This window comes from Molossus molossus, unplaced genomic scaffold (genome assembly GCF_014108415.1).
Source record: "Molossus molossus isolate mMolMol1 unplaced genomic scaffold, mMolMol1.p scaffold_m16_p_21, whole genome shotgun sequence".
In the NCBI taxonomy this organism is placed as follows: domain Eukaryota; kingdom Metazoa; phylum Chordata; class Mammalia; order Chiroptera; family Molossidae; genus Molossus; species Molossus molossus.
Window position 1 is genome coordinate 27,414,515 of NW_023425357.1, and position 20,113 is coordinate 27,434,627.

General features: G+C 47.9%; 1 protein-coding gene across 1 annotated transcript in view; it reads right to left on the bottom strand.

Moving 5' to 3' along the window:
- Positions 1–3,417: 3,417 nt before the first annotated feature.
- The window catches only part of VAT1L (vesicle amine transport 1 like), a 164,841-nt gene continuing 148,145 nt past the window's right edge, over positions 3,418–20,113 (bottom strand). Inside the window, exons 8-9 of the mRNA XM_036275024.1 lie at positions 6,429–6,512; positions 3,418–4,772 (exon numbers count right to left, since the gene is read on the bottom strand). Coding sequence (XP_036130917.1) covers positions 4,674–4,772; positions 6,429–6,512 — 183 coding nt within the window. The 3' untranslated portion in view covers positions 3,418–4,673. The remainder of the gene's footprint in view (positions 4,773–6,428; positions 6,513–20,113) is intronic.

Here is a 20,113-nt window from a genome sequence, read left to right on the forward strand (position 1 = left end):
TCCCCGCTGCCTCCATCTGCCCCAGCGGCTTCCTGTGGCTGCCTTGAGGGCATCATCTGGCCACCGCAGTGTGCTTGGTTCACACAAGGGGAAGGTCAAGGGTGTCAGGGAATCAACAGGCTTGTTGGGAGCAGCCCTCAACCATCGATGCATGGGACTAGAGGGATCAATATGATAACTTCGTCACCTTTCAGGTGGAAAGACCGTGGGGCAGGTCTATGGTCTTCCACAGCGTAACCTGCTGGGCGACACACCTGGATTGCCTTCTTCCTTTTCCTGTTTTATGTGCCTCTTCCCCCAGCCGTGTTTCTCAGATCACCTCCCCTGCTGCTGACGTTCAAATCCTTGTTTCAATGTCTGATCCTGGAGGACCCAGAGCAGGGCAAGGGACTTAATATCTAACTCCAGGCCACCTGGAGGACCCTCTCAGATCCCTCTTTCTGTGAAACCCTGCATTTACTCTTAGTAATTGCCTCCACACCCCAAGTTTTCCCATCACACCATGTACAACCTTCTTCCTTTCCATGGCAACTCACGATTATCAGGTTGACAAGGAAAGATCTCCAAACCCAGGACCAACTTCCCAGCAGGCGTGTCTCCTCCTCCGCTCCAGCCCTGCCCACGTGTATCTCAGCGACACTGTTCTTTTCCTCCAACACGCCCCTCAAACGTTCTCACCGCTCTGCTTTTACACAATGTCTCGCTGTGTCCTACACAGCTTCTGAGAGGGTTACCTCCATCACTACCCTAACCAGATCCGTGCTGCTGGAAAGAATTCTGTTTCCAGCTGCTACACCCCTTCCCCAATCTCAGAGTGATAAGTGAACAGGTGGATTTTAGTGGAGATGCCCGTGTTTGCTGCTGGCCTGTGTTTATTTTTATTTTTATGTAAAAAAATATTTTTTTCCTTTATTGCTTTTAGAGAGGAAGGGAGAGGGAGAGAGAGAAACATCAATGAGAGAGAACATTGATCGGCCGCCTCTTGCATGCCCCTCACTGGGGATTTAGCCCACAATCTGGGCATGTGCCCTGACTAGGAATCGAACCGGTGATATCTTGGAGCATGGGTTGATGCTCAACCACTGAGCCACACCGGCTGGGCATTGCTGGCCTGTGTTTAAATGCAATAGTGACGGCTCTGGTTCTGCGAGGCCACGAGATTTACATGGAGCACATGAGCAGTAAATGAGAACGTACGAGAAAATCCTGTGTGCAGTGACCTTAAGCAGTTCACTGACAACACAACTAACTTTTCCACTTTGTAAACTCAGGTGTATGTATATGTGTGGCGGTTTTACTGCCATGGGGGACAGGCTCTAGATTTTGTGCTTCCTGCTGAGAAATATGGTAAACACTGTAAAGCCTCCCTAATCACGAATTCCTCTTTTGTGAAACCTTAGCCTTCGGAAATTTACTTCTGTGTATCTCTTTGATGACCTTGAGGATGTTAGATCATGAAAGCAAACACAGTTGAGATGTGTGCTGTTTTAAAATCAGCACTTCACCGAACACTGGGAGGGAAAGCCAGGGGGGGAACGTGTTTCTTGATACGCATATTATTTGCTACAAAGCAAAACAAATTGACAGACATATCCTTGAAATCCGAGGAAGCAGAGCCCCTGAAGAGTGTCTAGTGACTAAGGCATGGTGATTTGAAATGCACCATATTTTTACTTTATTTAAGACAAGAGAGCACAATAGGGTAGTTAAGAGCGTGCTTTTTAGCTTGGTTCAAAAATTCAGGCTCCGTCCCTTACTCGCTGTGCGATCTTAGGCAAGATCTCCTATGCTTCAGGCTTGTCCCCTCGAACACGGGCGCAATGACAAACCCTACCTCTCGGGGCTGTTGGGAAGGTAAGAGAGCTGATACAATGTGTTTAGCTCTTTTAACAGCATATAGTAAGTGTCTTATAAATGCCATTGAAATTATTGTCATCATTATTATTATTTGCCTTTGGTAGTTCTTTTATTTAGTGGTTTTATTCTCTTGCTTGAGGAAATGTGAATGAATGTCTTTTTAAAGGCTTGTCTCTTCTCTACCCTACGTTTTCCATGTCATCTTCAGTTCTTCATCTGGAGACTCATCTATCACCCTTTCCCCCCTCTTTCAGCCTCCCATTGCATTCCTTAGGTTTTAGTGGGGGGTGTGGGGGGTGCTTTTCCAACAACTATTTACGTGGAGTAACTGATACCAGGCGAGGCTATGCTATGCTGAATACTTTATTTATATTTTTTATGTAAACATAATTTGCTTTGTAGGCACAATATAACAAAAGCTCTAAAGCCACGAATACGTTAGACAATGTTTCATTTCACTCCAATCAAGCTTAAATGACAGAGAAGCCTTCACAGTTCCTTTAAGGCAAACTGAGACGTTCTTACAGCTCCTTCAGAAAAAGCCACAGGACGGGGAAAAGGTGCTTCAGGTGAGGGTGCATTAAACAGATCACTTTGATTCTTTTTTTTTCTTTCTTTTTTTCTGTTCGTTGTGGAATAACTTGATCGTATTGGTCCAACTCTAGTTTTCTCATTCTGTATTCTGAGGTGAAAGGGTTTTCTTTAGCCTACTGGCATTATTTGTGATTATTGTATTACTTGTAGTTGAGCACACAGATTCGGGAGGAACGACTTTGTAAGTTTCTCCTCTGGACATAAGGCCCTCTGGCTTCCGGCTGGGGAGTTCCCACACCTGGCAGAGGCGAGCCCTGATTCGGCCAGGGGCTCTTTGCCCCGTCAGCCCTGGAAAATGCCATTTCTGTCCAGCTTGCCGGGGATGTCACGTGGGTGGCTGGACAGAAATGGCAGAGATGGTCTTCTCAAGACCCCATTGGCTGCTGGGTTATGGGAGAAACACAACCAATAATACAGCATTTGGCAAAGGTGTTGGGACAAAACCTCAACATGCTCCCTCTTAATGGCACAGAACTGGGACATGGTGCACCCTGGGGCAGGAAGAGAAGAGGGTGTGGGTGTTCTCTCTGAGACCCTCGTCTGTCTGCTCGTCACATGGCGGCACCTTTCTCGTTTTTATATTTCACACGCACATTCACAACGAGAGACTCGCTTCAGGTAAACATTTGGCATAAATAAGTCATCATCACGAGCTTAGGGTGAGAAAAAAGGACATGAGTAACGAGGAGACATTTGTCAGAAAAGGACTTGAAGAACAAAAGAGCTAACTGCTGGAATGCATTCACTGCCATCACTTTGAGGAAGAGTTGGGTCTACCCTAAGGCTCATTGGTGGAGAGATCGGGCAAAGTGGGAACCCTCCAGAATCTTCCAGAACGGAAAGTGAGTTGCGGTGCTTAACTGTGTGAGCTTCTTGTGTTTCCAGTATGGTTTATGAGTGATGGAGTCAACCCTTTGGGACCAAAGGACGGGAAAGGGGGGTAGAAGGAGCCCCCTTGTGGAGACATTGAGTTTCTTTCTCTTCCTGCAGGGACTTGTTCATCTCTGCATGCCAAGTGGGGTGGGGCAAAGAGCGGGGTTTCTTCGAAGATTAGGAGCTACACTATTAAACAAGGGTGTGCAGTCAGGTGGTTTGGTCCCCAATCCCCCAGTGCAGGGGTCCTGTAGAGTTTGCACCATGATTTTATATCTCAGAGGAGAGGAACCACACATTTGGCATCTGATACCGCACGCCAACTTTGTACCACTAAAATTCATTACATGTTGGAACATACTTTGGCAAGTAAAAGGATACATTGATTTTTTCCCCCCAAATATCATCTCCAGGGAGGTCTTCCTCGGAGGGGTGAGGGGGTTCCATGGTAAAGGTGGCTGCTCACTATTAGGAAATGGATATAGCAACATTGGTCATGCCAACAGTGCATGTGCAAACACAGGCGAGTCTCAGTAATGCTTTCTGAAATAGTCCCGCACGTGGTGAGTTTTCTTAAAACTAAGATAAAATATATATGGTAGGGGGGTGGATCTTACTCATGAGCTGTGGTTTCAGAGGAGAAATCTCTGTGGCTGGTCTGCAAACTCATAATGTTGACCCATTTTCTATCCTGAAAAAATTGGACCTGTTTCCCTGTGTCGATGGACAAGACCAGTGAAGGGATCAAGCTTCAGAGGGTGAGTCAGTGGTTCAACCTTCCGACCATGAGATAATTGAATAAATACAAGGACGTTGGGGGAGAGGAAAGTACTATTTGGGGAGATGCTAAATTTATGGGCTCATGAAATTATCTGGCCTACCCTCTGTCTGCCGGCCCAATCGGCAAGTGTCCTTATCAGAAGCAGGGTGGCCGGCAGCGAAAGTGTCATTGGCCTGAAAATTCTGGGATCTGGAGATTGCTCTGTGATAACACCTTCCAACCCAAACTTGTCTTTGCCCACGTCTGGTCTCTTAGGCACTGGGCCTGTGGGCTTGTACTAATTAGGCTGTTTGAGAACTGTCAAGAAGGACTTAAGGATGGATGGTTTTGGAACAGGGGAAAGGGGAGAGTGTAATACATAGAGGCGGGAGGGACATAATACTGCATGGAATGGGGATTGGCACTTAATTTCGAAAAACAACAGTGATCGAAAGCTTTTTAGCTCAGCTGACTGCAGACAAACACGACACGCACTGGACTACAGCATTTGTTCACTGGGACAGAGGAGCTTTCTCAGCTGGCTCCTCCTATTCCAAACCGCCCTTCATCCTTCTGGCTGGGTCCTGCGTTACTGGATAAAGGGCATCCGCTCCTTGTTCTCGCTGTCACCCTCATGGTCCTCCTCCTCTTCTCCCGCCTCGCTGGTCTCTGTGCTGTCGTTGGCCATCTGTAATTCAACAGCGGACCCGTGAGAGGGCTCTGCAGCCTCACCCGCCCCCTTCTCCGAGCATCTGATGAAGCCACTCGGAAGGACTTCGTTAAGGGCCAAGAGCTAGGCTTGCCTGCTGCCCAGGGGCGCAGTGTGCTATTAGCTGTCTGACGCGGGGCACCCCAAGAAGCAGTCTCTGAGCTAAGGATTTGAGTGCAAGTATTTGGAATTTGGGAGAGGATTTCTTCGAGCCTGGTCTTCCATCCAGATGGGCAATGGCCTCCACCCGCCCCAGAGATGCTCCAAATCCAGATGTGAGTTGGCCCATTGTCCATCATCTCTTTGTTGCCTCAAGTCCCAGGGTAAAAGGCCTCCCAAGATTCAGGAACAAGGACAATGATATATGCCCAGGCAGATTTTCAGTTCTCACCTTGAAAGGTGTGCTGTTCAGCTCCTGCTCTAATAAGAACCACTCTCCCACCCCCCGCCCCCAGGGTCAAAAAGGCCTTCCTATCAGCCCCAGGGCCCTCATGTGTCCTGGGCACAGGTGGAAGCCAGTGCCAGCTATTTGCTTGGAAGCAACAGGCAGTCCAGGATGCCTCTAGACCGGGCTGCCTCACACTGATGGGCCGAAACAGACTTGGTCACGTGTTTAAAGAACACGACACAGGTGCACAGAAGACCCAAGATCCCAACTGACTTCTCCTCTCGAACCCCGTCCCCTCATCTGCTTAAAACATTTGTTGGCACAGTCCTGGACCTTAGCAGGCACTTCATGAACTATATCCGTGTTGTTAGCAGTCACTTACACATTGTGAAATGCCTGCTCAGGCACCTGCCCTTCACTGAGTGAAACGACCTTCACCCCTGAACTGTAGCATGGTCATAAAAGCCCAGTAAACACTTTTTAAAAGGACAAGTTTTGGACTAAAACGTGCACGGCATTTCAGTTCTTTCTCTTTAATAAATGACGGATGCAGCTCCAAGATGAACTATGTGAGAAAACCAAGAACCTCCCTAAGTATTTTGTTTGTCTAACCTTTCCTAGAATTTCGTGTGTATGAGACAGTCTGCGTATCGTTCTAATTGAGAGTTTATCAGCCTCTAATTTACAGGCCGGGGATGGAAGCTGGGGAGGCAGAGTAGCTGCCCAGGTCACACACAGGAGCTCGGAGCGGGACTTTGAGTCCTGCAGCCTGGTGGCAGCTTCTGTGTTGACCACCCTCCCCCCCCCCCAGTGTCTACTGTAAGAGCATCTGGGGTGTGAGTTTGTCATGCTTCACTCCTAGTGAGACCCCTGGATATAAGGGTTTTATCCTGATAAAAGAAAGCAAAATCAATGGGATCATCAGGAGGGACGGCAGAGGTAGTTGGCATCCATCTGTATTCGTGACAGCCAAGAGATAGCGCTTGTCACAGACTCAGGTCGATTGTGTCTGTCCTTCCCTGACTGCCCTTAGATTGCTCTTGAAATGCTCTCATAGAAGAATTCTCCTTTCCTCCTCAGCGTTTATCTCAGTGTGTGACATCCCTTCTTTGCTCCATCGTGGGATGCTCACCGGCCGCCTCCGCCAGCCCATGAGCTGCCTGTATTTCCCTCTGTCCCACCTGTGTCCTGCATCTGATCCGCCCCTTTTGTGTTGAACTGAATGGATCCCTCTGCTTTGGACTCACCAGTGGAGTCGGGGTCTTCTCTACATCCAGAATTAACTTGCCAATGTTCCCTCGGTCGTGGATCCGCTGCATGGCCTCCTTCACCTGAGAGAGAGGGAGACAAACGGAAGTGCACCTTTTGTGAGATGTCGCCAGAGTGTAGAGGACCTGGAAAAGCCAAGACGCTGGGCGCCCACCAGGGGGCGCTGTGGTTCAAGTTAGTGGTGAAACCTGAGATGGTCTTGAACCTTGGGTGCAGATAAGTTCTGGTTGTGTCACTCACACACTCTGATCTGTACAAGCAACTTGGTCTCTGGGGTCTAAAAAATGAGATTGATAGCTCCTGAAATGATAAATTAAAATTTCTTTTAAAAGAGGAGTGACAGGTGAGGGTTACTGTGGAATTCCAAGAGTTACAAGCAGCAGAGTGGCAGGACATATCCGCCACAGTAAATTTTGACCAATAAAGTTATTTTCTGATGGTCATTTGTTTCCTGCTTACCTATGTTTTATCACTCTGACTTAGAGTTTGGCTAAAATGACTCATTCCCTGGGCTGAACTATGTTTAAAAAAAAAAATCCCCATGATTCTTGGTATTGGGTGAAAATTTTGTGTCCAGCTATGTAGACATTCCAGAGAGCTCGTATTTTCCCCAGAGAAGAGGACCTACTGTTTTGTTTTCAAATGATGAGGGCCGACAGATGTCTCCTGGGACCCTTTATAAAAGCAGTGTTTGACCAGCTGATCTATGCTTTGGACATTTCATTCTGTTGCTGTGTGGAAAATGAGCTGCAGGGGATGGTGTGAGGATTAAATGAGATAAGAAAAGGGCAAAAGAGCTCTGGCCGGTTTGGCTCAGTGGTTAGAGTGTTGGCCTGTGGACCAAAGAGTCCCAGGTTCGATTCCAGCCAAGGGCACGTACCTCAGTTGTGGTTTGTCCCCGGCCCCAGTTGGGGTTGTATGGGTGGCAACCAGTCAATGTGTCTGTCTCACATCGATGTTTCTCTCTCTCTCTCTCTCTCTCTCTCTCTCTCTCTCTCTCTCTCTCTCCTCTCTCTCTCTTCCTTCCACTCTGTCTGAAGATAAAACAACAACAACAACAACAACAAAGGGCAAAAGAGAGCCCAGTGCTTGGCATCAGAACATCCTTCACTTAGTGATTTCTAAATGGAAATGCAACATCTCCTGATTGAAAAAAAGTTTCAATAGATTTAGCCTAAATATTTCCCCTAAAGTCTCAGATTTTTAAATATTTTTGTTAATTCATTCAGCCCACGATACTCATCAAATGTGGCTTAGAGGCAAGATGCCATGTTTAAAAAAAAACTAAGCTAGGGTGTCTGCCTTTGAGGAACTCAGTCTGGGGCGGATGGAGCAGCAATGTTTGCTTATATAAAAACCAAAGCCATTTTCTCATCTGGGTGAAAACTTGACAGAGCCATTAGAAATGTGTGTATTCTGACTGCTTTTCCTGGGATTTTATCCTAAAGACATAATTCAAATTATGGGGGGAAGAAAACCTTACCACACAAAAGGTGCTCAATCATAGCACTGCTTTTAAGGGCAAAACATTAGAGCAACTTATATGTCATGGAAAAAGGGGATGGTTAAGTAAACTGTGACTCTTACATTTTTCTCCTGAATGGAAATGTTACATAGCTATTAAAGTGATAATTATAAAGAATATACAGCCCTGGCCAGTTTGCTCAGCAGTTAGAGCATCGACCTGCAGACCAATGAGTCCTGGGTTCGATTCCGGTCAAGGCCATGTACCTCAGTTGCGGTTCGTCCCCGGCCCCGGTAGGAGTCGTGTGGGAGGCAGCCACTGGATGTGTCCCTTTCATGTCGCTGTTTCTCTCTCTCTCTTCCTCTCTCTCCCTCCCACTGCATCTGAACTAAAATGGAAAAATGTCCTCAAGTGAGGATAAAAAATTTTAAAAAAAGAGCGTGCAGCAGGATCAAATGCCTTAATAATATTGCTTAATCAGAAAATCAAGATGCATATTTTTATTTGCATCCCCATAAAAACATGAGCATCCTAAAATAACTACAGATGTGATAAAACATTATGTAAGGGAAAGATGTGCCTTTTAACTCAAGTGTTCAAACACTGTTATTTGGTAACAAGTTATCGACTCTGTATTTAATATAAATTAAATGCATCTCTAAACGAAGTCTTTGGATGACCTTGCATCGGTTAGAATCAACATCTTTTATAGACGGATAGTGTTATATGATTGTTAAATTTCTTGACCCTAATACAGAATCCAGTAGATTTCTTCTGCTTCTGTGGTGAGGGTTGCTTTGCAAAGCACTCTCTTATTTGGTCATAGTAGCAGCTACTATTTACTGAGAATCTTTAAATATTGTGGCAGACAGCTTCTAAGTGTCCTCACTTCCTGAAACTCACACCCAGTGAATGTGGGCTAGACCTAGTGACTTGCTTCTAACCAACAGAATACAGCAAAAGTGAGGGGATGTCACTTCCAAGGTTAGGTTATAAAAGACTGTGACTTCTGTCTTGCAGTCTCTCTCTCCGACTCTTCTTGCCTTCTTGCTCTGAAGACACCAGATACCCTGTTGTGAGCTGCCCTATCTCCATAGGCCCACATGGCAAGGCCAACAGCCAATGAGAGAGCTTAGAAGCAGGCCCTTCCCCAGTAGAGCCTCGAAATGAGACCAGAACACTGGCTGACACCTGGATTGCAGCCTTGGGCGACTTCCCAAGCCCAAGGACCCAGCTAAGCCAAGCTCAGTTCCTCGCCCACAGGAACTGGGAGATCACAAATGTTTTAAGCTAATACGTTTTGCGGGGTAATTTGTTATGCAGTATTAGATAACTAATACATTCTTACCTTGCATATGTAATTCTTTTTTTTTTTTTTTTGGTACATGCCCCTAGCGGGAACCGAACCCGGGACTCTCTGATCCGCAGGCCGACGCTCCAACCGCTGAGCCAAACCGGCCAGGGCCATATGTAATTCTTACCTTGCAAGATATATATCATCCCCCTTTTACAGATAAGTTCCTTGATGCTCCAAGGGATAAAGCAATTTGTCCTAAGATTCGATAGCTATCGGCAACAGGGCAACAGAATTGTGGTTCAAACTCAGGTTTGTCGGATTTTAAAACCGATGCTTTGTCCTACTTCCCCCAGACTAGATTGCTTGATTTGATTCTCAAAGGCACAGGAACATGGTAGGTAACATCTCACATAACGGTTTCCCAGAATTCAGTTGTTTATAACCCTGGCAAGTCATTAAACACCTGGAAACTCCTTGGAGATTAGGAACAATTTTAAAGCTGCTTCCCCAGGAAGATGGAGCTCAGGGAAATGAAAAAGCTGTATTCTTGCCAGTTAATGCTGATTGTGAAGCTAGAAAAAAAGCCTCCCCCCTACAGGGCTGGCTGTAATCTGCATATTTTTTAGACATTTCTTTCTGAAATGCACTGAAGTCCCTATGTGGGGGATGCAGAAGGGGTTGGGAGTCTTTCCAAGAGACAGCTAAAGCAGTCTGACCCCCTAGTCATGCTGTCAGGATTTATATCCTCTAAGCTGCTCTTGGAGCTATGAAAGTCCCTTTGATGATAACTTAGAAAGAAACTACCATTTTTTGATCAATTCTTTATCGGTCGAAGTATGAGGCATTTGACACATGTTGCTTCGTTTTGTCCATAGCCCAGGCCTTGGAGGTGAGTGCTGGCATTGCAGTCTCACAGACGAGAAACCCAAAGGTGAAAAATCTAGGGAGCCCGGTCCAGGTCGGCATCTGAAAGGTGATTAGAACCAGATGGGAACTGAGAGCAGCTTCCCCTCCTCAGAACGCTGGACGAAACCCAGGCTCCGCGGTCTGCATCCCCAAGCTGCCTTCACACAAACCGTTGCAGGGTAGTCGGCAAAGAAGAAATTTTGCTCCCAGGTTGCCAGTTTATAAACTGAGGTGTCCCAGCAGGTGACAGCACCCAGATGGTGGTGACAGCCTCCAGAAAGCTATTTGTCTCCCTTGCGCGCTACCAGGGAGATTTTTCCAAGGCACACCTCCGCTGAAGGCCTGTTCCCGTTGCACTCGGGAGAAAAGTCTAGCAGACCTGCATTGCCTAACACAGCAGCCACTGGCCACACGTGGCCCCGAGCCCGGAAATGCGGCAGCACACACACCGATGTGCGGGAGTGCACTCACCCGATTGCAGACTTGATGATGATGAGAGAGGATGCAAGCTACCTCCTTGCGAATGGTCACCATCAATTACGTGTGGAAATGATAACTTTTTTTTTTCCAGAAAATTTTTTCTTTATATATTTTAGATAGGAAGGGAGAGGAGGAGAGAGAGAAACATCGATGGGAGAGAATATCGGCTGCCTTCTACATGCCCCCCACTGGGGATCGGGCCCACAACCTGGGCATGTGCCCCGATTGGGAATCGAACCAGCGACCTTTTGGTGCATGGGTCGACGCTCAACCACTGAGCCACACTGGCCAGGTGGAAATGATAACATTTTTAATGGGTTTAGTAAAACATATTATTAAAGTTAATGTTATATATTTAAAAAAAATTATTTTCCTGTATTGATTTTAGAGAGAGAGGAAGGGAGAGGGAGAGAGAGATAGAAACATCGATGAGAGAGAACATTGACCGGCCGCCTCCTGCATGCCCCCCACTGGGGATCGGGCCCACAACCTGGGCATGTGCCCTGACCGGGAATCGAACCTGCGACCTCTTGGTGCCTGGGTTGATAGCCACTGAGCCGCACAGGCCGGCCTCACCTACTTCCCCTTTCCGAATGTGGCTACTGTGAGCGTTAACACTTTGCCTGTGGCCCACATTACAGTCCTGCTGGACAGCACTGGACTCACTTGCAGGAGCGGATGTCTCTTGGCCTTTCTGGCCGTATTGCTTCTCCTTCTCCTCTTCCTCTCTCGCTCCTGCCACTGGGGACCTGTGTGACGTTCACGGGGCCCCTCCACCTCTGCCCTGGGCTCCTGCTGGAGCCCTGGTCCTGGAGCTGACTCCGATCTCTCCTGTGGCTGTGGATTTCAGTGTGAAGTCCTCTAGGAAGCCACTCTGTTCCCCCTCCTGCCCCTCGCAGTCTGGGCGAGTCTCCTGTGGGCTTCCTCGGCATCTCGGGCAGCTGGCAATGTTACCCTCGCCCTCCAGTGTGAAGCTCACCATCGGCCCTCCTCTGCGCTGCAGGCCCCCAGACCAGCGCCGTGCCACGGACGTCACTAAAACGTCTCTAATGAGTCACAGCAAGAAATGTAAAAAGAGCCCTGGCCGGTTTGGCTCAGCGGTTAGAGCATCAGCCTGCGGTCCAGAGAGACCCAGGTTCGGTTCCCGCTAAGGGCACGTACCTTGGTTGCAGTTTGTCCCCAGCCCTGGTCGGTCATGCGGGTGGCAACCACTCGATGTGTCCCTTTCACGTCGATGTCTCTCTCTCTCTCTCTTCCTCTCTCTCCCTCCCACTCTATCTGAACAAAAAAATGTCCTCGGGTGAGGATAAAAAAAAAAAAAGAAATGTAAAAAGAAGCTGGTAATTTCATTGATATACTTCTTAACCAAATCTATCCAAAATGTTATTATTTCAATATATACTCAATATTTAGAAGAGTATTAATGAGCTATTTTATATTCCTTTTCTTTTTGCTCCGAGCATTTGGACTCCAGGGTGCACTTTACGCTTACAGCGTGACTCAGGCCAGACCAGCCACACGTCACATGCCCGGGGCTGCACATGGCTCATGCTGACCATACTGGAGTGTGCAGCTCTAGGCGGGCAGGACAGTGGCACCAACCTCTGGGACCCCAGTGCAAAGAAATATCTGGCATATGATATTTCTAGAATGAATGAATGAGTGAATGAATGAAGGACAGTGAGACACTGTGGCTGAGCAAGCCCGGAGGTTTCTATCCTGTCTGTCCTGTATCCCAGAATCCCTGGCCCAGGCAGCTGTCTCTTGGTGGCCTGCTCAGGGCTGCCTGGGTGGCCCGGTAGAGTCTGCTCATAATCTGGGTGTGGCTCCCCACACCCAGTCAGACTCCAGTGCCAGATGCATGGCTGGCTAGTTCTGGTCGTACTCGCTGAATTTTCCAGAACCAGGGATTCTGGGCATACTCAAGCCATCTCCACTGGGGCTGGTTTTTCATCCAGACAGTGGGCGGAAATTTGAGGCATGTTGTTCAGACACCTGAAGATGCCAAGATCCTGAGTACAGAGGCTGTCCGAGCCTCTTCTGACATTTATTGTCCTTGGAGGCCACCTCAATACCAAGAGGACTGTGCAGGAGGCAGTGGGAACATCACTGAGCCCAAGGCTCTGCTTCGACTCAGTAATGACGTTCTAGTAAGTCACTTCGTCTCTCAGCTCTTTAATATGCAAAGTGATCATTGCTCTTCTATCCATTCATTGATTTAGTCAGTCACTCACTCAACAGCGCCAACACCCTATCCCAGGAGCTGTTTACAGAGCAGTGGGTGGAACAGGTATGCTTTCTCAGTCTAAGGAATCAAGTGTCATTTAGTAGACTAATCATAATGATGAGAATGTCACAGTTTTAAAAGTGTTCCTGATTTGTTTATTTCACCCTCACACGGATCGCCACCTGTCAGAGTTGACCCTGGACCACTGCTTCATTGGCATTCAACATGGCATTCAGGCACGACCCACGGGGCAAACAGAGTTGGCTCAGACCACGTTTGCAGAGGAGCAGTAGTCGCGATCGCTCTTATTTCCGTCTGCAATGGAACGGGACCAGGTGGGGTTTCTGGAAGCCCGGGAAGATGCTGGTGAGCAAACACCTACGCGATCCCTTGCCCGCGTGAAGCGTATGCACTTACAGGAGACACAGACTTAGCCAAAGAGTGACTCAAGTAAATATAAGACGGCCCCTTGGTAATTCTGAGGTGGAGTTCCAAGAATGTGGATGGGGGGTTGGACCTGTTGGGAAGATTAGAGAGGCCTCCTCTAAAGAAGTGGTCACTGAGCTTGGATTTAAACGCTGAGCAGGATGTGCCTAAGCCAAGACGGGAGAGAGGACCGTTCCAAGCACAGCGTGAAGACTGTGAAGGGAGAGACTGAAGAGAGGCCAGAGGGCATGGGGACAAAGAGCCAAAGGGACTGTGGGGCAAGTTGCTGGACATGTTGGTTGGGGCCTTTGGTACTATATCCCAAAGGGGTCCCAATGATGCCAATGCCCACCCTGGATCGTCCAACGCTAGAATATCTTCAGTCTCCTTCTATCTGAATAATCAGTTCCTTCACACGGGGGTAATGAGGGTTAACGATGCTCCATCTTTGTTTGGGGTCTCATTTAATGTTTCATAATATTCAATTTCCTTTTAAATGGCGTGTAAGGCACCAAGTCATTAGGGCACAAATGGCATCACTTAATAATCAAAGCACTGGGCTTGTGTTATGAATAATAATCAGCCTAGCCACCTAAAATAGGAATAAAATAAAGAGGGATTATTCCACGGATCACGATGCCTATTAGATGACAAATTAAAAGATTTGAAAATAAGAAATGAGTAATGTTGCAATTAAGCACATCTACCAAAGGCGTGTGAGGGAGATTACTGATATTAACAACGGCCATCTTTAAGACTGTGGAGAATCCAAAGTAGGTGTTGGAAAGTCACACATTCTTTGCACGCAGACTTGGAATCTGTAGCTGTCAAGTAGCTGCAGGAGTCGGAAGTGAGAGAGCCCCTGAGATTCTGACCTAGATGGCAAAGTGACTGGAAAAGTAAAATGTCAGGGATCAGCGACTGACCCCCTGGAAAGGCAGAGAAAAGATTCAAACACTCAAGTTCTTTCTGGGCCAGTTGCACGTAGGGTTTTTGCAATGATGCCAGGAGGACCCGCTCAGGCATGTGGAGTTCCCATAATTACGTACATATTAAATTTGGTTTTATTCTCTTGCTAAAATAAGTAGTGCCAGGCATGGAGTAGGATGAGACAAGAGAGGTGACAAGGGTGCAGATTTTAAGGTGATGTTTCCTCTCAAGGCCGCGCAAGTGCTGGATCAGAGCTTGAGAATGAGCGCCTCCTTCAACACTGCACCCTGGTCTCCTTTATTGCACCAACCTAGTCCTGGTGATGCAGGGATGGCTATTATTTTTAAGGGAAGGGAAACATTAAGTAGCTATCAGAGGGCAGCCAATGGGGATGCTTCAAGGGGAATTTTTTTTTTTTTTTTTTATCCTCACCCGAGGACATTTTTCCATTTTTTGTTCAGGTAGAGTGGGAGGGAGAGAGAGGAACAAAGAGAGAGAGAGAAACATCCATGTGAAAGGGACACATCGAGTGGTTGCCACCCGCACAACCGACCAGGGCCGGGGACCAACTGCAACCGAGGTACATGCCCTTAGCGGGAACCGAACCCGGGTCTCTCAGGACCGCAGGCCGACGCTCTAACCGCTGAGCCAAACCGGCCAGGGCCCAAGAGGAATTTTTAAGGGGCCATTAGTAGGAACACTGGCTTAGAAGAGGTCAAGAACATTCTGACAGTGCAGAAGGGGAGGCAAAAAGCAAGACAGTAGAATCTGGATGGAGTGACTGATCCTCTTTTCTTGGGTACTTGGATGACAGAGATTCTCTTGATCAAATACATGGTGTGTTCATGTTCTGCAGAAATCTGCAATCCACAGTCAAACCAACCTACATATTTTTATTCTACTATATTTCTAACCAAAGCAAAAGATGAAAAAAGAAAAATTTAGTCACTTGCCTCCGGTGTTTGTTTTATTTTATTTAACAAAGTTCCCCAGTGTTGGATTTGGACGGTTGACTAGAATGAAATGGAAAACCCAAAGGATGCTTAATTCCAACATGTGAGCCAGGCCTGGGAGGAAAATAAAAAGGTGCATGAAATGATCTCTGTTCCCTGCAGAAAAAAAACATGTGATGCACAGTCTGTAGAGCAGACACTTGAACTGCGATGGGGCACAGAAGAGGATTTACTTGGGGGTGGGAGAAGGATGAAAACCTGGGAAAACGATGGAGGGGAAGTAACTTTTAGTCTGAGACTTGAAGGTCACGTAGACGTTTGTGACACAGGTAGGTAGAAGGATATATAAGCAATCTAAGTCAATAGTGCTCTACTCAGAAATTGTGTCACTGATGGCCAGCAGGGCACTGAGGGTGATGATGGTGAGTTCCACTTTAAAAAGCCCCAAGAATTGCTTATGCTCCTTGAGTGTGCTGGACACGGGCTAAGAAATAACCCAAGCTCTGGCTGCTCCTGAAACTCCACACAACTATGGCAAAATGTGCAAAATACAGGTTCAGCTAGTTCTGGGTTTGCATATTTTATCCAAATCATCCGACTGGGGAGAGGAACTCTATATTTCTGCTTGGGGGACTCTAGTTGCTTATTGGTGTCCTAACTACCTTTCCTTCAGATCATTTTGGTTTTATTTATTCAGATCAGTAACTAGACCATGCCATGCTCCCTGAATGTCTTCAACTGGCATTACCAACTATACGTTAGTGGAAGGGGTTTAGACCTACAAGGAGACCGAAGGCCCTTCAAAATCTTGCAAGTTCTTATATGGGTAGCCATCCTTTCAAAAGGATGACAGTCAGACCTGCTGACATTGACGAAAGTCCAGTTTAGAAGGTGGAGATGGTCTTCCTTTAGGCTGGGAGAGAAAGGACACATTTGCAGGTGCTTGGGGGATTGTTTACTACCTTCAGGGAACTGAGGTACGTTGACTGTGTCATCTAGACATCGCTGTAATTTAGACAGGTGCTAGGGTGCCAAAATGCAAGCGGCCAACAGAAGCAGCTCTGCCTAAGACAAATGGTCTGGGACCTGCAAAGGAAGGCGTGGAAATAGAAGAGCGATGGCGTGGGAGGTGTTTGCTGACCGGTGCTCCAACAGAAAGTCCTCCGCCACTTGGGGGGAGGGGTTGCGCCTAGATCCTCCCCCACAGAGGGAAGACGCAGGGGGCTGCGGGCTCTGGACCTGGAACCTAGTGCTACGAGTCCGCAGCTGCCCACTGACTGCATGAGGAGAAGGTGAGCATCTCAAAGAGGGTAAAAACCAGGTAAATTTAAAGGGTGAAGCAGGGGTGGTGGGGTGCGTAGTTCCTTATCACGACAGCAGCAGGCATAGGACGAATGTCCAGCGGGTGCTGGCGCTGAGCACAACACCGCGTGTGCAGGATGTCGCTGCGCTGCATTAACCCTGTGAAGTAAGTGGAAGTGTGTCAGGCTGTCAATCGGAAGGACATAAACGCATTCTCCCTTTTCTCCTTGAGTCCCGCTGCTCGTGGGGAAGAGCCGAGAGGAAAGTGAGGTTTGGCGAGGTTCAGCGGTGTGCCCCGGTCACACAGGGAGGAATGGAGAAGCCGGGCCGCAAACCGAGCCCTGCGTAACCCGGGCTCCAGGCACCCTTGCCAGGGTTGCCAGGCTGGAGCCCAGGAAGGAAGCCGGGGTGGGGTGGGGGAGGGGGGAGAGGGAGGGCGGCCGCAGGGCTCTGGGTTCTGCACTGTGGCATCTGTGTGACACATGATTTCCTCTGCAGCTTCACATGCACCCTGCTCCCTCCTTGGTTATGACACTTGTTCCACTCTCTCTGGAAGAATTTCTCAACCTGGGAACTATTGACATTTTGGGCCAGACAGTTCTCCGTTGCAGGGCTGTCCTGCGCGTTCCTGGCTGTTTAGCTGCATCTCTGGCCTCTGCTCACTAGATGGCAGTAGCGCTTCCCAGTGTGAGACAAAATGTTCCCAGACCTTGCAGTGGTCCCCTGGAAGGCAAAATTGCCTCCAGTTGAGACCTTCAGTGTGGTGGGAGCAAATTCCCCATCTCCATGGGGGGGCGGGGGGGTCTCCCAGGGCAGGCACCTGCCTTACCTCCGGATCCACAGGGCACCTCGGACGGGGCCTTGCCCACAGGAGATGGGGTTCTGCTCTGCCTCAGGACAGAGAAGAATGTGTGGTACCCAGCAGGTGCTCAGTAACAGAAGAACACAACGTGGTCTCTGCCCTCAGAGCACTCATTGGTTAGATTAGTTTTTCTCCAAGTCTGGGCAGAAGGCTGCCTGCACCCAAGTCACCAAGTGTGGCTTTAAAAGTGACGCGTTGGCCTCACCCTACACTGATTTGTTGCAACTGTGTAAAATTCAGGGGCTCTGAATTTTAGACCCTTGAACTTACCTGGTGATTCATTTAATAAATATCAACTGTGTATCATGAGTCAGGCACTGGGCTTGGCTGGCTCACGGTGGGGACAGGGAGGACAGGCCCTCTGTTTGGCTGATTGAGGTCCCCCCCCCCCCAGAAGCTGGGCTGATATTTGGATAGGGCCCCCTTTAACATTTGGCTTAAATATCATTGCACATTGGAAAGTAACAGAGAGGCACAGCTACAACCCCTCCCGTTCTGGGGCAACTGAGAAGGAATCAGGTCTCTGGTTCTACACGCTTGTGCAGAAATCAAAACAACTTGAGTTTTGCTCTGTGCATTAAGAAACCGGCAGGATATTGCTTGACCGTTAGTTAAACCCACACAGTGTCTCTATGTGGCCCCTCAAAGGACTCAGAGGCTGAGTTTCACATGATTATGGTTCATGGGGGTGATCTCTGTGGTGGGGCTATCGGACGTGTGAGCACAAGTTAGAATCAGCGGGTTACTCGGGCAACTCACAAACCCTGGTGTAATGAGCCAGATCTTATTGCAATGTGAGCAGAAAAATTAGCAGAGTTGCATGCTGGGAATGCAGTGGGAAGTCCTGTTTCATTCTGAGGAAGGAAACAGGATCTACTGTGACTCAGTGGCTAGTAGGGAGATATATACCCTTGAATTAAAACAACACAAATTAGTGGTCTGTCTAATGTCCAGACATAAAACTGTATTTGACTCTAATTACAACCAAGCAAATAACTGCTTGCACATGCACAAGAACCTGGAAATGATACCCTGAAAAATCACACCCAGTGTCCAGCTAAAGTAATGATTCTTTTCATTTAAAAAAACTGCAGCCACACGGGAATGTTTGGATAGTGCGCTTGTTTCCCATGGCTGGTGAAACAAGGTACATCAAGCTGGGTGGCTTAAAACAACAGACATTTCTTGCACAGTTCCAGAGGCTAGAAGTTGGAAATCAAGGTGTCGGCAGGACTGATGCCTCCTGAAAGCTCACAGGCGAATGTTTTCCACGTTTCTCTCGCAGCTTCAGTGGTGTTGGCGATCCGTGTGCGCACACACATTGTTTTATCTCCTCCTAGGTGTGGACTCCACTCTTGGCCACTGCCCAGCTCAAGACCCCCTCATCTCCCTCCAGGATGAGTCCTCCAGCCTCCTAGTCATTCTCTACGACTCGAGTTTTCCACACCCCCACCTATCCTCCTTCTGCGTCCAGAGCCATGATTACTGACAGTCATATGTCTCTCATGTCACAAATCCTTGGGACTGTGCTGCTCATTCAGTAATGATAATGATCATAATAGTCCTTTTGATGACTAATACTGACAACCTAGCACACGAGCTGGGCACGGATTTTTCATAGGAGAGTCTATTGCTTCTCGTTAGAACACTGTGGTACATGTATCACAATCATTCTCGTTTTCCACATGAAGAAAATGAAGATCAGGGAGATTCATTAACCTGCCTAGGGTCACAGACATAGTCGGTAGACAGACTAGAATTTGAACCGAGTCTGTTTATGAAATATTGACAGATAAAATGATGTCTGAGATTTGCCTTAACCAGGAAAATAATGGGGGAAGGAAGGCAACAAAGGAAACACATTTGCCCAGATGTTAATCACTGGGGGAGCTGGGTTGATGGGTATGGGGATGTGGAAAGGGGGGGTCAGTATTCTATTGCTGCTACCTTTGAATATTTTGGAATTTTTCAAAAAGTTTATAAATGTGAACTTTGAGCGTTATTCTACAAACACCACCATAACAACAACTTCAGCACCCAGATGCTCACCCGTCACACCATTGTTAGGTCCCCAGCATATGTTATAATGATGATGATGTTATAAAAGAGGGGTTTGGGCCCAGCCAGTGTGGCTCAGTGGATTGAGCATCGTCTCATGGACTGAGAGGTCTTAGTTCGATTCCCGGTCAGGGCACATGCCCAGGTTGTGGGCTTGATGCCTAGTGGGGGCAGGCGGGAGGCAGCTGACCGATGTTTCCCTCTTACATAGATGCTTCTCTCTCTCTCCCTCTTCCTCTCTGTAAATAATCAATGAAAACATATTAAAAACAACAAAAACAAAAAAAGAGGGGTTCGGGTTCCTTAGAGGCTTGGTGCTAGAGACATTCAGGTGTTATTCTCTTTTCCCCAGATAGAAAAATGTATCCTTTAGCCAAATAACCCAGCTTTGTGAGGGTAATAACTTCCAGCGTGAGCTCCTACCGTGTGCAGGCAGCGTTCAGAGACATGAACACACCAACCCTGCCCTGGGCAGGCCCACAGGCTGCCGAGGAGGGGAGGCCACGAAACAGTCAATTGCAGCAGAGCGTGGGAAGAGCTATATTCCAGGTATGAAAGAAGAGGCGTGTGAGCCCAGGGGAGGAAATGACTCAGTTTAGAGAAAAATGGCGTTCTGTTGGGTTTTTAAGAGTGGGGAGGCATTTTGCAGGAAGGGGGGAAATGCATGTGTTCAAGACAAGAACAGCGAGCGTCCTCAATGGGAACGGGTGGCTCAGCCAGGGAACGGGGGTTAGTGAGGGAGTCCGAGTGCCTCCTT